At 40.2% G+C, this 22,759-nt stretch overlaps 4 protein-coding genes across 7 annotated transcripts in view; 2 read left to right on the top strand and 2 right to left on the bottom strand.

The window, feature by feature from the left end:
* Nucleotides 1–105: 105 nt before the first annotated feature.
* Nucleotides 106–1,235, bottom strand: LOC5521108. The gene has a single exon (XM_001641003.3). It carries the CDS (start codon nt 1,233–1,235, stop codon nt 465–467), a length of 771 nt encoding a protein of 256 aa, XP_001641053.3. The 3' UTR covers nt 106–464.
* Nucleotides 1,184–8,127, top strand: LOC5521121 (immunoglobulin-binding protein 1). Of its 2 annotated transcripts, XM_048723278.1 has the most exons (13): nt 1,184–1,313; nt 1,574–1,648; nt 2,914–3,026; nt 3,190–3,274; nt 3,356–3,409; nt 3,731–3,853; nt 4,591–4,650; nt 4,734–4,803; nt 4,971–5,053; nt 6,627–6,665; nt 6,755–6,858; nt 7,150–7,271; nt 7,714–8,127. In XM_048723278.1, the coding sequence occupies exons 3-13, from the start codon at nt 2,944–2,946 to the stop codon at nt 7,752–7,754; spliced, it is 864 nt and encodes a 287-aa protein (XP_048579235.1). In that variant the 5' UTR covers nt 1,184–1,313; nt 1,574–1,648; nt 2,914–2,943; the 3' UTR covers nt 7,755–8,127. The 2 variants fall into 2 exon arrangements, with proteins under 2 accessions (XP_048579235.1, XP_001640923.2); XM_001640873.3 differs by lacking the exon at nt 1,184–1,313 and having other exon boundaries at nt 1,495–1,648.
* Nucleotides 8,128–8,777: 650 nt separating this feature from the next.
* On the top strand, nt 8,778–13,911 carry LOC5521120. 3 transcript variants are annotated; one of them, XM_001640874.3, is made up of 7 exons: nt 8,778–8,904; nt 8,997–9,089; nt 9,443–9,556; nt 10,237–10,407; nt 10,912–10,971; nt 11,296–11,402; nt 11,491–13,911. In XM_001640874.3, exons 1-7 carry the CDS (start codon nt 8,856–8,858, stop codon nt 11,635–11,637), a joined length of 741 nt encoding a protein of 246 aa, XP_001640924.1. In that variant the 5' UTR covers nt 8,778–8,855; the 3' UTR covers nt 11,638–13,911. The 3 variants fall into 3 exon arrangements, with proteins under 3 accessions (XP_001640924.1, XP_032222442.1, XP_048579825.1); XM_032366551.2 differs by having other exon boundaries at nt 8,803–8,904; nt 11,272–11,402; XM_048723868.1 differs by having other exon boundaries at nt 8,806–8,904; nt 9,006–9,089; nt 11,272–11,402.
* A 995-nt stretch (nt 13,912–14,906) lies between these two features.
* Nucleotides 14,907–22,759, bottom strand: part of LOC116604330 — a gene marked incomplete in the record, with an annotated part of 13,259 nt that continues 5,406 nt past the window's right edge. The window contains 8 exon segments of the mRNA XM_048723867.1: nt 14,907–15,727; nt 15,978–17,489; nt 17,658–17,792; nt 18,143–18,309; nt 18,388–18,465; nt 18,700–18,771; nt 18,902–18,973; nt 21,274–21,336. Of these exon segments, the coding sequence (XP_048579824.1) occupies nt 15,648–15,727; nt 15,978–17,489; nt 17,658–17,792; nt 18,143–18,309; nt 18,388–18,465; nt 18,700–18,771; nt 18,902–18,973; nt 21,274–21,336 (2,179 nt within the window).

Raw genomic sequence — 22,759 nt, 5'->3', positions numbered from 1 at the left:
TCATTTGTATGCATTTGCACTGAATACAGCTCATGTATAATATGGCATTTGAACTTAGCCTAAGGCAAAAGTGTTTTTGTCCTAGTCAAGCAAGAACAAAAGAGAACAAAGACATTACTGTGTATTAGTACTAAAAAAACTAAATAGTATTTTACTGGTTTTTGAAAACCACTCTAACTCCATGCTTAGTAATTAATAATAAAATAATCCTTATTTAAAATTAGCTTTACAGTGAAACTTGCATAAAATACTTTTATATGAATAAGTATGATGTTGGTACTGAAACTAGGGCTTTTGGTCTCGCCTTAAAGCATTTTTCCTGGCCAAATTCTGGCTATGATTTGTCTTTAAGTTCCATTGTCCCTTAAAGTAGGAGCCTAAAATTACTTTCTGTTAATTTTGTTTTTATTATTCAATAACAACAGCTGGGGTACCAAGCATTTCCAGACTGTCTTTGATGTTCTTCAAAGGTGCTTTGTGGCCTCCCTATAGCTAAGTCTGCTCAACCCTTCTTTATGAGCCTTCAAAAAGTTGGAAACTTTAGCTCTATCTGTCTTGGCAAACTCCCGAAGAGCCCAACCAATAGCTTTTTGAATAAAGAATTCTTTCTCGTGAGCTCTCAACGCGCAGAATTCGAATAACAATTGGCTGTCTGTGTCGCATTTGTATGATAACTGATGCAGAATAGCACAACGCCTTAGCCACAAATTTTCATCTTTGATCCACAGCTTCATCGCTTGCTTGCCTTTTCTTGGAGAAGACCTTACTAAATCCCCAACCAAATGGTCGGCCAAGCAGTCCACAGTATCCCACCATGATTTCTCTGTGATTAATCCACGAGCAAATTCCAAATTCACTTCGAATTCTTCTTTTTCAAATTGAAGGCCGTGCTTATTCAGGTATGCAATTCCAAAGTATTGTAGCTCACGTTCCGGTGAAGACCACAGCTCTTTCAAGAACTCTCGAACTTCTTGGTTAGAAAACTTTGAGGATAAATACGGCTTTGATAACTCTTTCCTTTGAGGTGAGTTAATTCCGAAAAACTCAAATTTCCCCCTCATGTACTGTTTCATGCGCGCAGCATTTGCTGGGTTCGCGTGAGATGCGAAGGATTGTTTGATTTCTTGAACCAAATTTACAATGTTCATTTTGCTATTTCTAACTTCCTGTTCTGTCCCCCTAGCTCTCTTTGTTGGAGGAGGTGTTGCTTTGTGTTGTCGACTCCTCTTGCTCATTGTACTTGGTGTAAAAGGAGTTCACTGAAAGTGCACAATACTCAGGAAGGAAACGGGTTTGATATCCTGACATAAATTGTAAGCATCATTTTATGGGTACCCTGTGCCGCGAATATGTGTTACTTGATTAAATCTCTGACGAAAGACCATGCGCCTTTTTCTCTTATTCTTCTTTTGATTGCAAATAAAAATGTACGTCTTTTCTACGAAAATATCGTATTTTGGCAGCATGTGAAATTTACAAAGTAAATGGTATTACCGCTGACCAAGTAAAGTGTAGGCTACTCGAATGCAAGATGGCTGTCCACAGTGACATTGCAAGTTTATCTTTGTCACAGAGATTTGAGCAAGGTTTTGAGCTACACGAAAAAATTGAGACAAGCGATGAACCCTCTAGCTCAGATGTAGTGCAGGTGAGTGATGTGTTTCATTAGGGTTCATGTCTTAGCGTAGAATGTCTCATTGGTTTGTCCCTCGGTTGACTTTTTTCATCTTCTTCTTCCTGCTTCGTTTTCGACGATTCTTGTATGCTTGAGTATGTTATGTACTGCACTGTTTATGTACTACTTTTTAAAGTTTAGTGTAGCATTGTCTTGTCGTTTTAAAAACTGCTATGGTTGAAAAGCCAAGAAACTAAGTTACCACCCAACACAACAGTACTCGCTTCCAAACATTCGTATAAAGCTTTATAAAGCAAGTTTCATTTACGTTGTTTCATCGACTCGATGTGTCACTTTTGGCTTGTTCTTCGTAGTTTACGAAATATTTGACATTATTTTCGCGTGGTCTAGAATAGGTTCCGGTCGAGAATATGTAGGTGCCTATACCTATATTTTAATATACTTACTGTAATATATTTCATAGTCATCAACCCCCAGAGAACAGAAATTTTGAGATATTGTAGACTATGCAGCAATTATGAATAAGAAAAACTTAAACACAAACGTGCGCTATCAAGTCGTACACAAGAACTATCAGGCATATTCGGGAAAGTGTTTGGAGTCAATTCTCTGCAGAAACAAGATAAAAAATTGTAATTGAGAAATTAAATACAGCATGCGCTTGTTTGAATTTAAAAATAAAATTCAAAAACAGCGTGCTCACACTCATTTGAAATGGCGCGTGAATAAACAGCAAATTTTAAAAATTCATCACTTTAAAACATATCTAATCCCCCCTTGTTTTCGTTTTGTTATAACAAAAGGCTAATAAATAGACCATGTTTGTTTTCGACCAACCTTGAGCTCTACTGTAGCTTTCTTGCCTCTCTACGGAGCTCTGCACTGAGTGATGTCAAATGACGAATGACAGCTTGCCTAAGGCAAGTCCCTTTTATAGTGCGCATTGTGTTTAAGGTTGGCAAATGAGTGAGAATAAAGCATAAATATTAAACAGAGACAAGGGAAAACTTTCAGACTCTTGCAACAAGGTTAAATTTTAAGACTCCTGCAACAGAAAGGGGAGAGTTGATGCATAATGCACCGGAGTATCAATTCAGCTACCTTGATCACTTTTTATTCAAGTACCCTGTCAGTCCTAGGATCTCTAAGGGTCCCTGGGCATATTCATGATTTGATATGGTACTGACAAGCTCCAGTGCTGAGAATTTAAGAAGTAAGAGTCTTGCCCCAAAACAAACCTTATCAAAATGAATTAAGTAAAGGCTTTTCTGTTTCAGTCACAAATTTCATCATGCATAGAATGTCTGATGAAAGCCACAGAAATGGTGAATACATTGGGTTTATTCAGTTCAAATGAAGAGCTGGAAGAAATCACAACTCTTAACTTAAGGTACATTATGTATATATACAGTTATATGTCTGTACTAATTAAGAATTACAGCAATGCCTAGCATATTATAATGTGCTCTGCCAGTTTACATGATTTTATCTCCATTTGCTGCATGTTCAATGTCTGCTTGATTAATGAGTTCTTTGTTTTTTTTTCTTGACAGATATTTATTATTACCAGCCTTAATGGGGGATCTATCTATACGACAAACAACAACAGACCGTATGACTGCTGTAAATAGTGCCAAGGTTTGTGATATTATATTTCAATGTGTTGAGGTGAATGTATTTACAGTATTTATCACTCACATTGATTTGCTCTATTTTCAGATTTATTTTACAGACTATTTGGAGAGATGCCAAGATTATGGTTTACATAAAAATGTATGTACTATATTGTTGGATGATCTATTTCATGTTTGTTTGTTTGTCTATTAGTGTGGATGCAAAGAGAAAGAATTCTGGCACAATCGAAATTCAACAAATTTCATGAGTTTTTTTTGTGTGCTTGATGTATTTTGAAATTTTCGTCAAATTTCAGTTGCACCAATATTAATCAGTACTGCAGTTGTCCCAACCTCTTAATGTATCATGTCCTAACCCCCTCTAGTTTAGAGCTAGACCATACTAGCAGTTGAAAACATACGTACATTTGATAAGGGATTGGAATTTCAACCTAAGATATCTTTCTTCTCCCATTAATAGAATATTCCAAACAGTGCTGCGGCAGCACCATCATCATCAAGAAGTTTACATCAACAGGCAAATGCAAGAGAAGAGAAAATCAAACGATACAAGGAACAAAAGCAGTTAGAGAGCAAACTTAAGGTGTTTGCCTTTGTATTTTTTAATCAGGGCTTCTGGAATTACGCGCTTGTGCGGAAGCGCGTAATTTGGCTTTTTCTGGGTAATCCGCGTAATCCACAAATTTCCGCGTAATCCCGCGTAATTTGGCTAAATTTTGAAAGACAAAACATTAAATTGCACAGCTCATGTTTCCCTTTAAGGTTCTTACCTCTATTTCTTGTAAAAAAAGAGAGATATTCTTCGTAAGAGTGCGATATTTCGAACTGAATTTCGAAAACAAATAAAATAGGTGTTCATTACTAAACCGCCAAGGCCTAGGACTAATAATAAAATACCTTTTTTAATTGGCTGCTGGCTAGGAGCCAATGAAATCTTGCCTAAGGAGTTTTTTCACGTAAAAAAATTAACCTTTTCAAGTTATTTCGTGTTTCCCTTCGGTACAAAATGTAGTTTGGGCATAACAATTGATATTCCGTGTAATTTAGCGCATAATTCAGTAAAGAATCTCGCAAAATTTTGATTTTTAAAGAAAAATGTATTGCAAAATCCAGTGTAATTTAGTGCGTAATGATTGATTTTCCGCGTAATTTAATACATTATACATTATTATTTTTTACATGAAAACTCTCAAGCTTACTTGACCTGACCCTTTGGTCTACAGGCTTTAATTGCTGCATGTTTTGCATATTTTAATATTTTACCCATATTATGCTGTCCTATATTCTAAATAGGTTTTTTAATCTTTTTTTTATTTACAGGAATTAAATAATATCATGAAAAATACAAGTTCTTCTGTCACAGTTGATGATGAAAAACAGGTGTGCATTGAAAATCAAAGTAATAATGTATCTTTATAAATCAACTGCTTACTGAGTATATGTATTTATGTTTTCTTTTATAGAGAGAATGTAATATTGTACTTTTGAAACTTTGGGTTAACAAGGCATTAGAGCAACTTTCAACAATTGGAGGTACAGTGTTCTACTGTATTTTACCATCCAGGATGTGTTGGTAACTCTATTTTATTATTCAGAACCATGGGCTTGTAACTCTATAATTTACCCATATTTTATTATTCAGAACCATGGGTTAGTTACTCTTGTAATTTATCCATATTTTCTATGGATTATTCTTGTAGATGAGCTACAGATTCTTGAACATATGGCAAAAATGAAAGCAGGAAAAGTACCAGAGGAACCACCATCTCAACAGCAAAGAAAGGTGGGTTATGCTACAAATAAAACAAAAACAAACGAAAAATAGGTACACTATGGGTACAGTAGTCTTCGGTGCTTTGAATGAGTTGGTTCGTGTTGCATGTAATTCTACATCCATGACAGAAAACAGCAAACTCTAGTCAGTTGCCACTAAAAAGCTTCTAAATGGGAGCACGAGATTTCTATGAACTGATGGTTGAACTCAACAAATTAGCTCAAAACGTGCACATTTCCGCTATCTACAATATGAGCCGATAGATATCGAGTAGCTAAGCCTAACAGCATGCGCCATTCCCAAAAGATCACTTGTTTTAATCAAATGATAATATCTCTGATATCATCAAGTAAAGCACAGATGCTCATAAAAAAACATCTATATTTTCAACTGTATTTAAAGATCAATTATTCATCTTGGATTAGTTAATTTGAAATATTCAATTTGCTGCTTTTTTACCGATTAAATCGTGCCATTTTCAAGTTGTGTCGAGTTGTAGCAAGTTTTTATCACAGAGGAGACTATTCCACTGCCCAGAAAGAAGTGGGCCAATCACGGCTAAATTTGTTTTAGCAGATTCCCTACCAGCCATTTAGGTTTCATTTCTATCAAATGATTTGACAGTTGGCTGTCACTTTGCACCCAAATATAAAACCAACTTTGCAAAGTTATTGGAAGTTTTGCTACAAAATGAGACTTTATCTACTTGTTCTTTGTCTTTTTTTCAAAAAGTGCTGATGCCACAGAATTGGTTGGGGTGCCAGTTGTCTACAGACATCTACAAATCTTGATTTTGTATTGAATTTCAATAATTGTTTTGCCAATCTATTCATTAACTTTTAAAATCATAATTTGCTTATCTCGAACCGGGCTGCTACTGCTAGCTTTGAGAAACACTCTTCCTAGACAGGAAAAGTATCCAGAAAACTTTTGCTTCTTCTGTTTTTCTTCTTTGGTGATCTCTGTTTCTTTTGTCGTTTTAAAGCCAGGAGACAATTGCCAAAAGTAGTATCTCAGTTTACAAGATGTAACCTTGTACAACTCTCCTTCTTTCAGCTATTTTATTGTGTCTTCTCCCCATATAGACAAGTCAATAGATCCTTTAGTGTATTGCGGTTAAATCCTCGAAACTCACATAGAATAGCAAAGGAATTTCTTTACCTGCTGGTCACGTACAGAAGCTTAGATCATGCTATGAACACGTGCAGCCTCGATTTCAAACTTCACATCACATCACATCACGGACATCGACAATGACAATAGTCTTTGGCACTTGGTCACCGAAGACTAAAAATTAATTATTTTTTTTATCTGTATAAACACAGGCCTCTTTCATGTGCTGTCGGTCAAGTCCCTCCCATCTCCCCCCTTTTTTTACCAGAAATTATGTATATACAAAGGATTGTACCAATTTTTAATACTACTTACATTTACATGGTTTTTGTCCATTTTTCAATGTAAAAAGTGTCAATTTTTTATGTACAGTAGAAAGAAAATCTACTTAATTTTTAGGCAAAAAACATGGTGACTTTTATAATTGTAAAAGAGCCTGTATTCTGTAACTTATTTTTTTTTTTTTTAGCCAATGAAACCTATCTTAATTACTCGTGAAATGCTGCAGGTATGTGCATAATCACAATAGATCTGAGTTTGCGTTTCTTATTTTTGGTTTGCTGTTTGTTTGACTTCTGTTTGTTTTTTCTTCTTTAGTCTAAGGTATTTGGTGCAGGATATCCTAGCTTACCAACAATGTCACAAGAAGAATATTTGGAAAAGGAAATCAGGGAAGGCAAAGTTGTCATGGAGTATAACCAGTAAGTTTTACTATACACAATCATTGGTACTGTACTTGTGGCCTGTGATTTGTGTTAAGCTGTAAGAAAAATGATCACATACAGTACAAGGAAAGCTCAGAAAATCCTGTATATTGGGGACTTGAACAAGTGTCTTTAGACTTTTCTTTATACTCTATGTTTTTCTGGTCATATGTTTTATACTTCAATAAAGGACTTCATATAGCTCTGGTGGGGAGTGACTTATTGTAAAGGGGAACAATATTTAAGGTTGTAAAGCTACTCTGGACTACAATGTATCTTCTTTCACAGAAATGCACAGGGCCAATCAGCTTCAAGAGCAGACGGCGAGACTAAATCAGATAGCGATGGTGATGATGAAGATAACCCTGAGAAACTACAGAAAGCCAGAGACTGGGATGACTGGAAAGATGGTAAGACTTATTTACTAAAACTGGAGCACAAACTAGGCAACCACAGTGTCAAACAAAGTCTATGAAATGTATCCCTATGGGAGGGTTCAGTGCTACTTTTAGCCTGTGTTCAGGATAAGAAGTAATACTGTACATAATAGGATATGACATCATGGAGAGAATATCCAGGAAAATATAGAAAATTAACCCTGTGCAGAACAATTATACTGTATCACGTATGAATAAGGGGTGCAGTGAGGCATAGGGGCAGGGGGCATGTATAACCATGGACCACCAAAAAGCAGAAAAAAGTCAAATCTTATACTTTGTCCAACATATGATATTCAGGCCTGCACACTCCCAACTCCCGACCCTACACACCTATTTAACTATCAAAGTGCACCTTTTTTTCTATGATTTGTTTTACTCTATTGGTTGTTTTTTTTTTTTTTTTTCTTAACAGATAACAGACGGGGCTGGGGCAATCGGGAAAACATGGGATGACTGATAATAATGTCCATAAAATGCTGCTACCTCTCTATTGAATCTGATGGTCATCACTATCATCATCATCATTGGCAAATGTTATGACTATAGGCAGAAACTATCCAGGTGGAGGAAGTGGGACAAGCAAGCCACAGTCACTCTGTACTTTGGCTAAGAGTGCATGAAGGAGTTTCTATCCATAACTGAGAATATCTGATTATCAATGCAACTGCACACTGTTCTACATTGCATTTATATGATTCATCTGCTGCTGGTTTAAAAAAATCGTTGGCAAGTTTGAGATGCCAATGAATCAGACAATATCTCTAGCCCTGGCTATGACTGTGTGTAAAATGAAAGATATTGTTTGTAAAAAAAATAAAAATAATAATAATAAATAAAAAAAAATGAAAAGTGATAGTGATTCTGATAGTGATTTTTTTGTTTCAAGTAGATTCCTATGGAGCCCCTTTTAATTTTGGCCTCCCTGAGCCCACAGAGAGCCCATAAGTAGAAGCAGCTGCATAGGATACTCTCACCAGGTCTACTCTTCAACAATGTCTTGGCATTTATTATGGGGATAGTCGACCCAAGGAAGTTGCTGGTAGCCTGGGTTGAGTAGGTTTTTGTCTTCCCCACCCCACCCCAAAAATATATATATTATTTTCAATAATTGTATGGGAATGACCACATAGGTCCCACTGTTACCAATACATTCCTGTTACATAGCTGGATACGTGTTTTATTTCTTGCTATGCCAGAGTGAATTTTTACCTCAAGTTTGGGCATTAAAGTCTCCGAAGCGGTTATATGCAAATCCCGTACCTTCATGTTCCTACTTTTGAATACTTTTGATCAATAAGACCCAGCTAATTCTAAATAAGCGCGTACCACAGGAGTCCCAATTCTAATTTCCACATGAATCTGGTAAGCGGTCTTACCAAAATAGGTGAGTACTTTATGAATTACAAACTCAAAACTTGTACTTATGTTTCCTTATATATTTCACACTTTTGAACAATTTCATAAAGTATAGAACTGAAAGAAGTGGTCATTCAGATGATTTTTTTTTTTTTTTTTTGAAAATGTTGTCTTGTGCGTGTTGAGCAAGTTACGGGAATGAGTGGGATGACGAATACTCAGTTCGCGAGGAAGCTGTTCTTGGCAGGTGAGATGATTGTCAGAATATCACGGCTTCTTCTGAGTTTGTTCATCTTGTCATGATCGAAACATATTCTCCTCATGGTGTTGATGTGTCAGCTTTGACAGGCGGTACAAGCAGTGTGTTTATTAACACGTGGCGAAGAGATGGCGAGAGAGCAAAGCGGCTACTGGGCTATACGGCAGTCTCAGGTGTGGATTTCTGGTGTATTCTAATAACCATGTAATAAATAACTTAACTATACCTACACTTTCTTTCCTTATTACGCACCAAAACCCGTACAGTCAGCAGTGTTGACTACCAGTTTTTGAGAATAGTAGTCATATTCAGTATTCTGGTTTCGAGATCACGACCTTTTGGTGTTTTGCATCAACTATGCTAAGTAGTTATAGCAGAGTTTTTTTGGCTCGATAGAGTCAATTTGCCATGAAATTATGAAAAAAAAATATTATTGATCTCAGTTGGATCTAAGTTTGTGTTCTATTGAATGTGATCTCAAGTTATACAACAATTCCTAGTTCTTATTTGGAGCCATAATCTACAGGCCTTTGTGGTGTTGCCATTGGTTACACTGTCGCTGCCGCCAAGCGCCACAGTCCCTACTACCATGCGCTGTATGTTGGAGGAAACTACTTTGCCATAAGTGGCACATTCCTAGGTAATATAAGTATTGACATACTCAAAGTCAAAGTTATTAGAAAAGCTGTGATGCACTCAATATACATTATGTAACTAAACAACAGATGGACACATCCTTTTAAAATTTACTTTCACTATCAGAGGACTCACATGTCATGCCACACCCACAGTTAGATTTTGATAATCCACGCATCAGAGTTTTCATTTGGCATCATCATGGTGTCATTTTTTAGAAAGAGGACCAGGGTTTGAGCAGTTTACTACTGTAGGTCAATCTGTTTTTTATTTTTCTGAGATGTAAAAACCTTGCTCCCATAGCCCTTTTGTTGGAAATGGTCAGATAAAAATGTAAGAAGTCTGTTCTTTCACTGCAATTCATTATCCTGTATTGGGGGATGTAGAAAAAACGCTAGGGAAGCTAGCCCAATTTTATCTTTAGTTACAGTGCATCAACACAAACTCATGCTCATAATTGTGAGCTGCGTCAAGCAGTCAGTATCTTTACACAGATGAGTGAAAAACTGCACCAAGCAGTCAGTATCTTTACACAGATGAGTGAAAAACTGCACCAAGCAGTCAGTATCTTTACACAGATGAGTAAAGTCAGTGGCATTGAGTTGCTTGGAGACCTACTTTGTTGTTATCACAGGGTTGTTATGCAAAAACAATTTTTTATCTAATATCACCATCATGTTCAAGTTTTTAGAGATAGCATTTTGTCAACATTTGGCTCTGGAGGGAAACAGCTGTTCCTTGACCAATCTCAGGACACAAGAGTTCATGTTCTCCTTGCTAAGGAACCAATGCCTCAAATGTTTGCAAGCGCTGCTGCAGGTGGTTCAACAGGACTGCTTTTCTCTCTCTTTTTTTGTAAGTGTGTTTTAATTTAGAGTTATAGGGGGCAGTAGGGGAAACAGACAATAATTTTGAGTGTATCTAATACTCTTTGACTCTTTAATTTTTTCAAAAGTTTATTTTAAGCTGCTTTAAACACCAGGTCCAGTACATTCTAGATATTTTTTTGTTGTGTAAAAATGGGGGAAATTACATTGTACATACCTTATTGTTATGTCACACATTCTATTTATTTACTGTAGGTATTTAGTAAGTATAAGTTTATTATTCTTCTCTAAAGGTGTGTGTTTCCTTGACTCCACCTTCTGTCCCCATTTCTGACCATTTTCATGTGAAATGGTTTGTGGTTGTAGTACCAAAACCTTTCAAAACCTCCATTGTATTTCAATTTTTGACACTTTGTACATTCAAAATTTTAATCCAACTTTTTTTCCAAAATAATGATTTTGTTATAAAAGTTGTTCCTTGTTTACTTGTGTTTATAAATACATATTTTACTGAATGTAATATAATTTTTAGGGAAAGGAGTTCTTCCTACTGTTTTGCATTCTGCTCAAGGCATTGGATTAGCTGTGTTTGGTATGTTGAGTCTTATGTCAGGTGCATACGCAGGATTTGCTGAAGGGGGGGTGCGCAGCCATAGGAACCATATGAGAAAGGCATAGTGTTTTGAAGACCGCTTAATAAAAAATGACCCCCTGTTTGGTCACAGGGCACCTGTATATAAAGCATTTATACCCCCAGTTTGTGAAAACATCAAGCAAGTGTCAAAAGCATTTCCAAAGTCATATGCATCCTTGCTGAATGCGGTGGTTGCAATTTTGCCTAATTCACACCTGGTATCAGATAATGCTTATTTGTTTCTTTGCTATGCTATAGCAGATGCAATATTTCCTTCAACAGGTCAGTTTGTGTATGATAAATTCAGAATCTGGCGTCTGGAGAAGACAATAGAATATCATTATCCTGAACTCACTGGGAACACTAAACCAGCAGATGTAGATGCTGAGGTAATCTCATTTACATTTGTAATAAGGTCTTGATTTTAGCACCTATCCAGGTGCCTAGGTAATAATGCTTTTTTTTGTTTTTCTATAGACCATGCATTGGACAAAAAGGTTACAGAATTTTCTTGGTGGCAAAAGCTATTCATCTCGTCTAAACGATGAAATTCGAAGCACTGAAATACAACTTGAGCTGCTTGAAGAAGAAGAATGTGAATTACTGAAAAAGATGGACGAATGAATATTATTTCCCAGCGAGATTGGAGAACCAGTTGAATAGTGTTCTTACATGTAACCTGCAAATCATGGGCATCTCAAGGATCTACCACAAAGTAGCACACAGACTGAACAAAAAAGTGCTCTGATGAGCGATCAAGAGAACATTATGGTGGACCACTTATGTGCTTCTCAGGAAAAGCACAGTTCAGCCCACACAATCTGCATCAACAAAGAAGCAGATGCTAATTTTAAAAGAAAAAAAGCCCACCTTGGTAATGCCTTGTGCACGCTAGTGACATAAGGACATAAGCCCGACATAACAACATGGACAGAACGACATAAGAGAAAAAGCATGTTTTTTCTTTTATGTCATTATGTCCTTGTCGTTATGTTGGGCTAAACAAAGTGTGCACGCCTATGTCATTATGTCACTAATGTGCACCAGGCATAAGAGAATGATGACCTGGTGTAGCTGGGACTTAAGAATGATTTTGCCTCCTGTTGTTAACCTGATACACTTTGGCACCTAACATTTGGACAATATCGTCACTACCAGGGCAGAAAATGGCCTAGTCCCCCCCAACCCCCTCCAACGTTTAAAAGCGAAAATATATAATTTTAAAAGAAGTACAAGAATAATAAGTGGTAATAGATTTACAGTAGCTGTGAATCTCCATTCCTGGTCCTGCCAGAAATTCTACAACAGTACACAACATGCCGACCCAGGTTTATTTGATGTTAAACTGTGCCCTTGTGACAGAATAGTATCATCTGTAAAAGTTGAAGGGGTGGTGAAAGTGAGAGGTTGTTATTTAACAGGCTCTTTGTCCAGCACTGCGGAAGCGTCTGCAGCTCATGGCGCGCTTGCGGTTTCCTCTGATTGGACGACGATGCTGCACATGCGTCGTCCGTTGAAGTGTCTTCTTGGAGTTAGCCTTGTGCGTCTTATTCTTCAGAGCATTAAACTTTACCTGATTTCCAGCTCTGCAGATTTGCAATGGTGTCTGCTTCTTCCTAGATTTGCAGGTTAACTCTGTGGTGTCTGCCTGGTCTACCAGGGCCTCGTACTTACAAACCAGAATTTTAAGTACATGTGTCAAATACACACGGAGTGTTAGCAGTACGTCAGCTGATCGACAGGCAATCGCGAGTGGTTGTGCTCTTGGGGTAAGGGCGGCTTGTCCGAGTCTCGGACGTGGCCTTGGACATGGGCTGGCTTGTCCGACCCTTGAGCGTCGCCACACCCTGTTCTTGCGTGAGGTCTTGTAGCGGACTAGGCAGAGTAGACCTGGTTTAGTTGTGAGTCCGAACTTCTCCTGCGATCTGCTTCTTACGATCGGCGGTGCGCATATCGCCAGTGGCTGGTTATTCGGCAATCCATGAAATGGGCCTTCATATGTTAATTGCTGTGCTTTCATGTGGTTACCCAACATGAAGCGTATTTCCTGGACTTCTGATGCGGTCATGAAATTGACCAGGTCACATGACACCCGCTCGATGACGTCATTGTTAATGCTCCAGAGTTGGACGGTTTGGCTGGTGGGCAGCAACGAGTTGTTAAGCCGAGGCGCACCCGCCGGGGGAATCATTGCGTTAATTGTAGCTTGCCTTGAATTATTATAAGCTAGAGGCATGGCGTGACAAAAAGATACCACGGTATCACAAACACTATTTTGAGAGACTTGACACGCAGGCGGCAAACCAATCTCAATATCGAGCGTTTTGTTCTTCGGAGACTCAACCTTGCGTACAGCTTTCGTGATCTTTGAGAATCGGGGCGGTGCGAACTTACGCTTGCGTCGGTAATGAGTCGCTGGCGTTCTGACTACCTCGACTTTGGGCTGAGTGAACATTTTAAAGGGATATTTCTTCCCTCTCTTGGGTCGCTTTTTGTGCGGTTGTTTCCGCTTCAGCTGTGTCAGTGTGGGACCATCGAGAAGGTGGCATGCGGGTTCAGGTGTGCTCTCTGGTCTTGTAACAGGTGGTATAACAACATATTGACTCGTCAAACCAGACACATCGTCACTATCCATGGCGATGCAATCCACCCACAACCATTCCACGTCTTCCGAGTCCTCCCCGGTGTCCAGTACACGCGGTGAGCATACCAGTAGTGAAGGGTCACGCTCATCGGACTCCGCTGCAAGTAGCCATGATGACAAATAGCTCCACATGTTGCGCGCGGGTCTTTCCTTGTCGCGCGCGCACACCGGATCAACGCAGTGTAATTAGCGTGCAAATTATCAATTAGCGTCTATGACGACAACGGTTCGAATAAAAACAGGGGCTTTTTCTATATCGTAAAGGTTGTTCATTTTAATGTTGTTCGCAAAAGCCGTTACCATTTTGGTTACCATTTTGGCTTCGACTTTAAAAATTTATGCCTTTGGCTTCTAGAATACATGTTTTTTTCTGACCCCACAGAAAGAGTTTACTGAGCACGTGGGATTTAAATAGATAAACGTTTGTTAACCGAGGTTGGAGAATGATGTATTCTACCCCCTGGGGGGAGAGGGATGGAATATGCCAGACATTAATTTGGACGGGAAATAGAATTCAAAGTCGAGTGTAACAGACACTTCCCTGGTTGTAATCATTAATCAGAGATGCTAAGGGCGCGCGTGATTCCGGAATTAGAATGATTAGAAAGAGTGCGCGTACGTTTATCCCGTTCCCATTCCGGAATGGAATGAGGGCCATTCCACCCATTCTGCTATCGGTAGCAGAATGAATCGAATGTCATTTTAAACATTCTCTACCAACCATTCCCATTATAGAATAGTAGAAAAAAACGCACCCTAAGACATGTATTCCTGTCCCCTGATAAGGCAGGAATAAGGGGTCTTGGTAGAAATTTCATTCGGGAGGCCCCATAATGAGTGCAATTTGGGGAGCGTAGATAATATATTTCGAGAAATCTGTACATTGTTATATTGCTTTATTTTGCATTCTTAAAAGTAGTGTGAGTCTTCAAACAGAAATTCCCGCCAACAGCTAAGTCCTGGTAAATAAAATAAGAAAACTGACGTCCAAACAAACTGAGCTGAAACGAGTTTTGTAAAATCTTCTAGTCAGATGTCAAATGGAATTTCGCAAGTGATGACCACAAATTCCAATGTTTTCCCTCAAATCGCGAGCACACGAAAGTTGCATTTAGACACCAGCACTCTACCCTCTCCACAGGCAGCCCAAAGGCTACTGTCAGTGGTTTATAAAGGAATGTATGAGGAAGTTTCTATATGCTAGAAAAAGATGATTATCGCGAAAAATAAAACTATAGACCTTGCAATATTGTGTTTGAGTCTTTTTTATTTTGATTTTGCCGATAGAATGTCAGTAGACCGAGCCCAAACTCTAACAACAGTGCACAATGAACATTGTTTATACGTCTACCATCTGTTGACCTGGACTTGATTTGGAATTATTTAAGTATACATATTTTTTTAAACTTGTTTAACTATGATTAATCAATAATTACTATGAAATGTGGATAATGTTTTCTCCTTCTATTATTCTACTATCTATTATCTAGAACTGGAAGTCTTGAATATCGTTTTTTATAAATTGAACACTCTTTAAATTATGATACGCCGATTATAGAAATAACGTCTTGGCTTGTATAATCTAATAGCGTAGTTCTAAGATATATCCTGCAAGGGCTGGACGAACATAATTTTTAGGTTAAATTCTAATAATAAAACCACGAGATCCTCTGTTAATTGGCTAAAATGTGCCTTATTTAACGACGCGCACTCCGGACAAGTTGCGTAACCCGGACAGACTACGACGCGCTAAGCGAAACGTGTCCGACTAATAAAAATCGTTTCGACTAGGCCGTCGAAATCTGTTTGCATTACATCGGGTAACAGCTTAGATTACGCAACGTAACTTTTTCGGGTTATAGTAAAAACAGTAAAAGTAACACATTTCAGGCACATTTCAGCCGATTTAGAGAAGACTGTGGTTTTATTATAAGACTTAAGCCTAACAAACTCTGTCCTCCAGCCCTCGATCCTAGCTAAGCCTTTACTATTAATCGTAACTTGCAGGGGCCTCCCAGCTCATATGCCTCGAGCGACGCACCAGTTGGATGGTTAGAGTGACGAAAAAAGCTGAAAAATTAAATGTTACAGAGTTAATTCGCAAATAAAACAAGAGGTAGTTTATAAGATGGTAGTATAAAGCTACCATCATCAGGGAGAGTATTGGTAGATTTAAAGTAATAACTGAAAAAAATCCAAAAGGGAGACACATGCCCCTCTCGATCTATCAACACCATCGTCCTTATTAAATAAGCATTCAAACACCAACATAGAATATCAAAATCGTTAGATAAAATCAAGGGTTTGGCACAATTTTTACCCGGTATGACGATGAGACCTGCGTATTTCGCCAGGAAGATCATCCCTTGAATTCCCTGCTCGTCCGCCTTGGCATCCACCGGTAACGACTCCTCGACCACAGGGATCCTAGCCAGCACAATTATTTGGGTCGTTACCATGGTCACCAGCAGTGATAACACCTGGAGCCAGTGCTGAAAGGGTTCTGCAGCAGGCTTAACGTGTGAGTACAACACTGCGTAAGACCCGGACACGATACCCACAATTCCGGCCGTCAACTTGCTTTGCATGCCCAGGAAAACTAGAACAGCAGTCACCACCAGCTTCCGTATTAGCTCCAAGAACTCCCAGTAAAAATACTGCGATTTGTAATCTTCGTATAGGAAACGCATACCAAGCCCGATCTCTGGTACTTTGTTGCGCTTTTTAGCTTTGAATTTGTGCCTCAAGAGAATTAGAACCGCCATTGGAAAGCCGAGGACGTGGAGAAAGGAAACACAGGCAAAGACGGTGAGAATGGTAAAGCCAGGCTTGTTACAGGAAACTGTAAAGTCGGCGACCAGAAACGACTCGCAGTTTGAGCGGGAGGTGCAGATCTCTTGGCAGGTCAGCGGTAGCACACTGAAGATGTGATAACATGTGGATGGATACATGACGAATAACAGGAGGCAAGTGATACCCACAATGCGTTGCTTTCCTCGCGAAGCTTGTGGGCGTTGTGGCGATTCTTTGTTCTTGCGCTTCGTTAAGACCCAGCCCCATACCTTGTACATCAGAGTACCGGCTAAGATTACTAGCACGTTCGACATGACCGCGATGGCAAACTTGGTCGCTGCGTTGAACTTGAAGTCAGTGTTAAGGCAATGAAGAGGGAATGTCCCCGAGAAGCCGAGCTGTACAATGTTGGAGTAACTCAGAAAAGTGTAAAAAGGTCCTTCAAGATCAGTGCCCTGCATCAGTGGTCTCGATTCCACGGAGAGCTGATAGAAACCGAGTATGATCTTAGTGTTTGCCATTATTATATCACAGACTGAACGCTTATTACTTGGTGGTGGTATGCTAAGCCATACCATGATAACAAGAATCACCCAAATGCAAAGGCAAAGACTGAGTCCCACCGACCACTGTAGAAGGGACTTGCACTTGACACACTTGTTGGCGTGCTTGTAGTATCCGCTGGAGCAAACAGCACACAAAGGGCCGCTGTAACCCATGCTACACGCCCCATGCAGACCACCCAGACAGGACTCGCGTATGGGGCATTGGTATGCCACGGGAAGTACTGCTGAGTTGAACGCGCTGGTCATTGCATCGGACGACGCACTTCTATCGTTCAAGTTCCATCTAAAACTTTCGAAGTGTTCAAGGTGCTTGTGTGACTCCCATTCCCAATAGTAGCCAGGAGCTAAAGTGAATGTTTCATTGCTGCATATGTAGTATGTAGGACAGGGGAAACACCCTCCGAACCGATCAAAACGGTAGTATTTATCTCGGCAGGAACATGCACGGAATGCTGCAAAATCTGACTTGGTCCCTAAGGAGGAAAACAGAACCGCGTTACCTATCCTTAAATAAGACAAAAGATTTTAGACGCAAGGGATATGGGGCTGTTCCAGTACGGGGTTTTAGCGAGAAACATAGTCTAAGGTTTGACCGCTCTTGCCCTCTGTCTTTACTCACAGGCGGGCAAAAGCTAACTAACCGAGCGGGCACCCTTGACAATCTTGCCGAGATGTTGCTCCAGGGTTCTTTGAAAATTTTCCTTCCGGACAGAGCTTGCAGCCATTTCCATACGTGTTCATTCGAAACTCAGCAATTTCATCTTGATAAAAACCACCTGTAAAAACATCAGCAAGTATTGGACTTTTGAAAAGTTAAGCCTGAATCTTACGAATTTTACAGGGCTTCATGGTCTTCCCCTCTGTCCCGCCAAACAGGTCCATGGCCATTGAGGGTGGGGGTCCATGGGTATAGGTTGCTTTTTATCTACCAGCTTGTTCGCGTTTGACATAATGCGGCACATAATGTTACAAGAAAATCAAAGTACACGAAAAGAAACTGCTTGGTGCTTGAGGAGCGCTGAGAATTTATCTGACACTACATTCACAAATCTACTAAAATAGATCAATTCAAGGAGGCCTAATTACGCCAATCGAGTGTTTATATTCATGATTGTTAAGACTTTACCACGAGGACAGCTTTTGCAGACGTTATCCAGCATGTATTTGCCTACTGGGCATCCTTGGCATGACGATAATCCTAAACCGCGACGGCATATGTATCCTTCTGTAGCCAGTTGAGAGGCAGCCATCCCAGATACCGTGAATATCAAGTTAGACGAGCCCATCTGAGACCTCGTATAAAAACACAATTGCACACTTACAGGTTTCTGGAATTCCATCTAAAACCTCATCTAAAAACGGCTTACTCACAATACTATTTCTATTTCGGGGGGCGCTTGTAAGAAAATGCTCATATCCAGTTCCTTGACATTTATCTGTGCAATTTCCCTGAAAAAAAGCCGTAGATCTTATTCTTATAGTAATAATCAACTGCGACCGAAATTCAACAAGTTGATAAGGAACCCTTGCTCTTAATCTTCCTGTCAAATAGCTGTTGGCCTGCGCACGTTAATGATTGTTAATATCTTCACGCGGGGGACGATATCCATGAGAGGCGCCTTTACTAGCCTAGGCGTTAGCGCTGTTGTTACCACAGGCTGATTATTTCGAACAAACACTTACAATTGTCGAAGGTTATTTGCATGAAGAAAGGATTCCGGTGACAAGAGGGTTATGTTGTTATTCGACAAAATCCTGAAAATACATTTTTTTGCATTTGATGAGACATTTTTATCAAAATAGCAAACTTAGCAGATTTCACGTTCATTTTGGAGCTGATAAGTTCAGTCCTCATGCGTACAAATAATTTTGACTGTTTACTTACAAAATCTCTAGATTTGGAGGACAAACTAACGTGGTTTGGTTAACTTCTGTGAACCAGTTATCGGACAGGTTACTAGGATGGAAGAATATCAAATAAATGAACTCCTAAACATCCTTCAAATAAGTGCATATAAAACCTGACCCGCCACCGAAAAACGGCATAAAAATAACATACTTTAACATGTATAACATAGAAAAAGTGACGTTTTGATAGTTTGTAGTTGCACTATATAGCGTGGTTTTCATTAGCCCGTGAACTACACTTTAGCGTATTACACTTTATTGTGCTGTTTAATTCCATAGTTCTCTTTTATCCTGAATATTACACTTTGCCTATCACACTTTGTCTCAAGGGTTAAATTAAAACAACTGTATAATCCCTTACGCGCATCGTTAACATACATAAAATACACAGAGAACTGACTAGAAATCTTTTCTAGATTTACACGGCCTTCGTTTCATACATTAGCTTAAGATATGTGCATTGTGGTATCCAATTCCATATGGAGGTCAGGCGGTTATGTGGTAACCATCTGCGAAAACGAAATAAAGAGTGCTTGTTACAGTAAAATGACAGGTATCGGGGAAGAGAAGTCTTAATAAGACTGGGTGTGTCACTGACAAGGATCAGATAAGAGAAGGATAATAAGGCCGGGTGCGTCACTGACAAGGATCAGATAATAAAAGGAATAATAAGACCAGCTGTGTCAGGACAAGGATCAGGTAAGAGAAGGAATAATAAGACCGAGCGTGTCACTGACAAGGATCAGGTAAGAGAAGGAATAATAAGGCCGGGTGTGTTACTGACAAGGATCAGGTAAGAGAAGGAATAATAAGACCGGCTGTGTCAGGACAAGGTTCAGGTAAGACAAGGAAAAAAAAAGGTGAAGAGAAGGAATAATAAGACCGGGTGTGTCGCTGACAAGGATCAGGTAAGAGAAGGAATAATAAGACCGGGTGTGTCGCTGACAAGGATCAGGTAAGAGAAGGAATAATAAGGCCGGGCGTGTCACTGACAAGGATCAGGTAAGAGAACGAATAATAAGGCCGGGCGTGTCACTGACAAGGGTCAGGTAAGAAAAGGAATAATAAGACCGGGTGTGTCACTGACAAGGATCAGGCAAGAGAACGAATAATAAGTCCGGGCGTGTCACTGACAAGGATCAGGTAAGAGAAGGAATAATAAGGCCGGGCGTGTCACTGACAAGGATCAGGCAAGAGAACGAATAATAAGTCCGGGCGTGTCACTGACAAGGATCAGGTAAGAAAAGGAATAATAAGGCCGGGCGTGTCACTGACAAGGATCAGGTAAGAAAAGGAATAATAAGGCCGGGCGTGTCACTGACAAGGATCAGGCAAGAGAACGAATAATAAGTCCGGGCGTGTCACTGACAAGGATCAGGTAAGAAAAGGAATAATAAGGCCGGGTGTGTCACTGACAAGGATCAGGTAAGAGAACGAATAATAAGGCCGGGTATGTCACTGACAAGGATCAGGTAAGAGAAGGAATAATAAGTCCGGGTGTGTCACTGACAAGGATCAGGTAAGAGAAGGAATAATAAGGCCGGGCGTGTCACTGACAAGGATCAGGTAAGAGAAGGAATAATAAGGCCGGGGGTGTCACTGACAAGGATCAGGTGAGAGAAGGAATAATAAGGCCGGGTGTTTCACTGACAAGGATCAGGTGAGAGAACGAATAATAAGGCCGGGTATGTCACTGACAAGGATCAGGTAAGAGAACGAATAATAAGGCCGGGTATGTCACTGACAAGGATCAGGTAAGAGAAGGAATAATAAGTCCGGGTGTGTCACTGACAAGGATCAGGTAAGAGAAGGAATAATAAGGCCGGGCGTGTCACTGACAAGGATCAGGTAAGAGAAGGAATAATAAGGCCGGGGGTGTCACTGACAAGGATCAGGTGAGAGAAGGAATAATAAGGCCGGGTGTTTCACTGACAAGGATCAGGTGAGAGAAGGAATAATAAGGGCGGGCGTGTCACTGACAAGCATCAGGAAAGAAAAGGAAAAAAAACCGGGTGTGTCACTCACAGATACTCCATCCTACATATACCATTGTTTAGCCCGACGAGTCTCTCAATTTTATTGTGTGACAGAATTCTGAAAATAAATGCGAATAAAGTGTTATGCTCTAATATTCCATAGTCATTTCACATATAAAAACATATTCACAAAGCCAGAGTCTCACACATTTGCCAGATACGAGGCTGCCTTTTCCAAGTTGATCTCCGTCAAACAATTGCGAGAAATCTTGAGCCTGAGAAACAGCAACAAGATAAGGGTATCGATTATATTTCATTTTCTTATTAAAATTATTTTTAAATAAGTATAGCGATAAGTATACTTAATATTTACGTTCTGAGTCTGACGTCAAATGTTCCATCTCTGATATTGCAGATTCGATTTTGAGGCAACGCCCTACCGAAAATAACGACAACTTTTTATTAGTCGATCAGTATCTGTAATTTGCATTATGGAGCTTGTACCCCGCCAAGGAAAAGCATTACGTAATTTTTCGGTTTTAAAACTATGCCTGTGTTTAGAGGTAAGGGTCAAGTAATTTTGGGCTCTGTTGGACCCCCTACGTCACACTACCTCGGCATAGACACACTACCTCGGCATAGACACACTACCTCGGCATAGACACACTACCTCGGCATAGACAGACTACCTCGACATAGACACACTACCTCGACATAGACACACTACCTCGGCATGGACACACTACCTCGGCATAGACACACTACCTCGGCATAGACACACTACCTCGGCATAGACACACAACCTCGACATAGACACACTACCTCGGCATAGACACAGTACCAGGGCATAGAAACAGTTCCTCGGTATAGACACACTACCTCGGCATAGACAGACTACCCTGGCATAGACACACTACCTCGGCATAGACACGCTACCTCGACATAGACAGACTACCTCGGCATAGACACACTACCTCGGCATGGGAAAACTACCTCGGAATAGACACACTACCTCGGTGTGAACACACAACCTCGGCATAGACACACTACCTCGGCAAGGACACACCACCTCGGCATAGACACACTACCTCGGCATGGACTCACTACCTCGTCATAGACACATTACCTCGGCATAGACACACAAGCTCGGCATAGACACACTTACCTCGGCATGAACACACTTCTTCTGTATAGAGACACTACCTTGGCATAGACACACTACCTCGACATAGACACACTACCCCGGCATAGACACACTACCTCGGCATAGTCACACTACCTCGGCATAGACAGACTACCTCGGCATAGACACACTACCTCGGCATGAGCACACTACCTCGGCATAGACACACTACCTCGGCAAGGACACACCACCTCGGCATAGACACACTACCTCGGCATGGACTCACTACCTCGTCATAGACACACAAGCTCGGCATAGACACACTTACCTCGGCATAGACACACTACCTCGGCATAGACATACTTACCTCGGCATGAACACACTTCTTCTGTATAGAGACACTACCTCGGCATAGACGCACTACCTCGGCATAGACACACTACCTCGGCATAGACACACTACCTCGACATAGACAGACTACCTCGGCATAGACACACTACCTCGGCATAGACACAGTACCAGGGCATAGAAACAGTTCCTCGGTATAGACACACTACCTCGGCATAGACACAGTACCAGGGCATAGAAACAGTTCCTCGGTATAGACACACTACCTCGGCGTAGACACCCTACCTCGGAATAGACACACTACCTCGGCATAGACACAGTACCAGGGCATAGAAACAGTTCCTCGGTATAGACACACTACCTCGGCATAGACACAGTACCACGGCAT

This window comes from Nematostella vectensis, chromosome 2 (genome assembly GCF_932526225.1).
Source record: "Nematostella vectensis chromosome 2, jaNemVect1.1, whole genome shotgun sequence".
Taxonomy (NCBI): Eukaryota; Metazoa; Cnidaria; class Anthozoa; order Actiniaria; family Edwardsiidae; genus Nematostella; species Nematostella vectensis.
The sequence above is the reverse complement of the archived record's forward strand: the minus strand, read 5'-3'. Positions and strand labels throughout refer to the sequence as shown.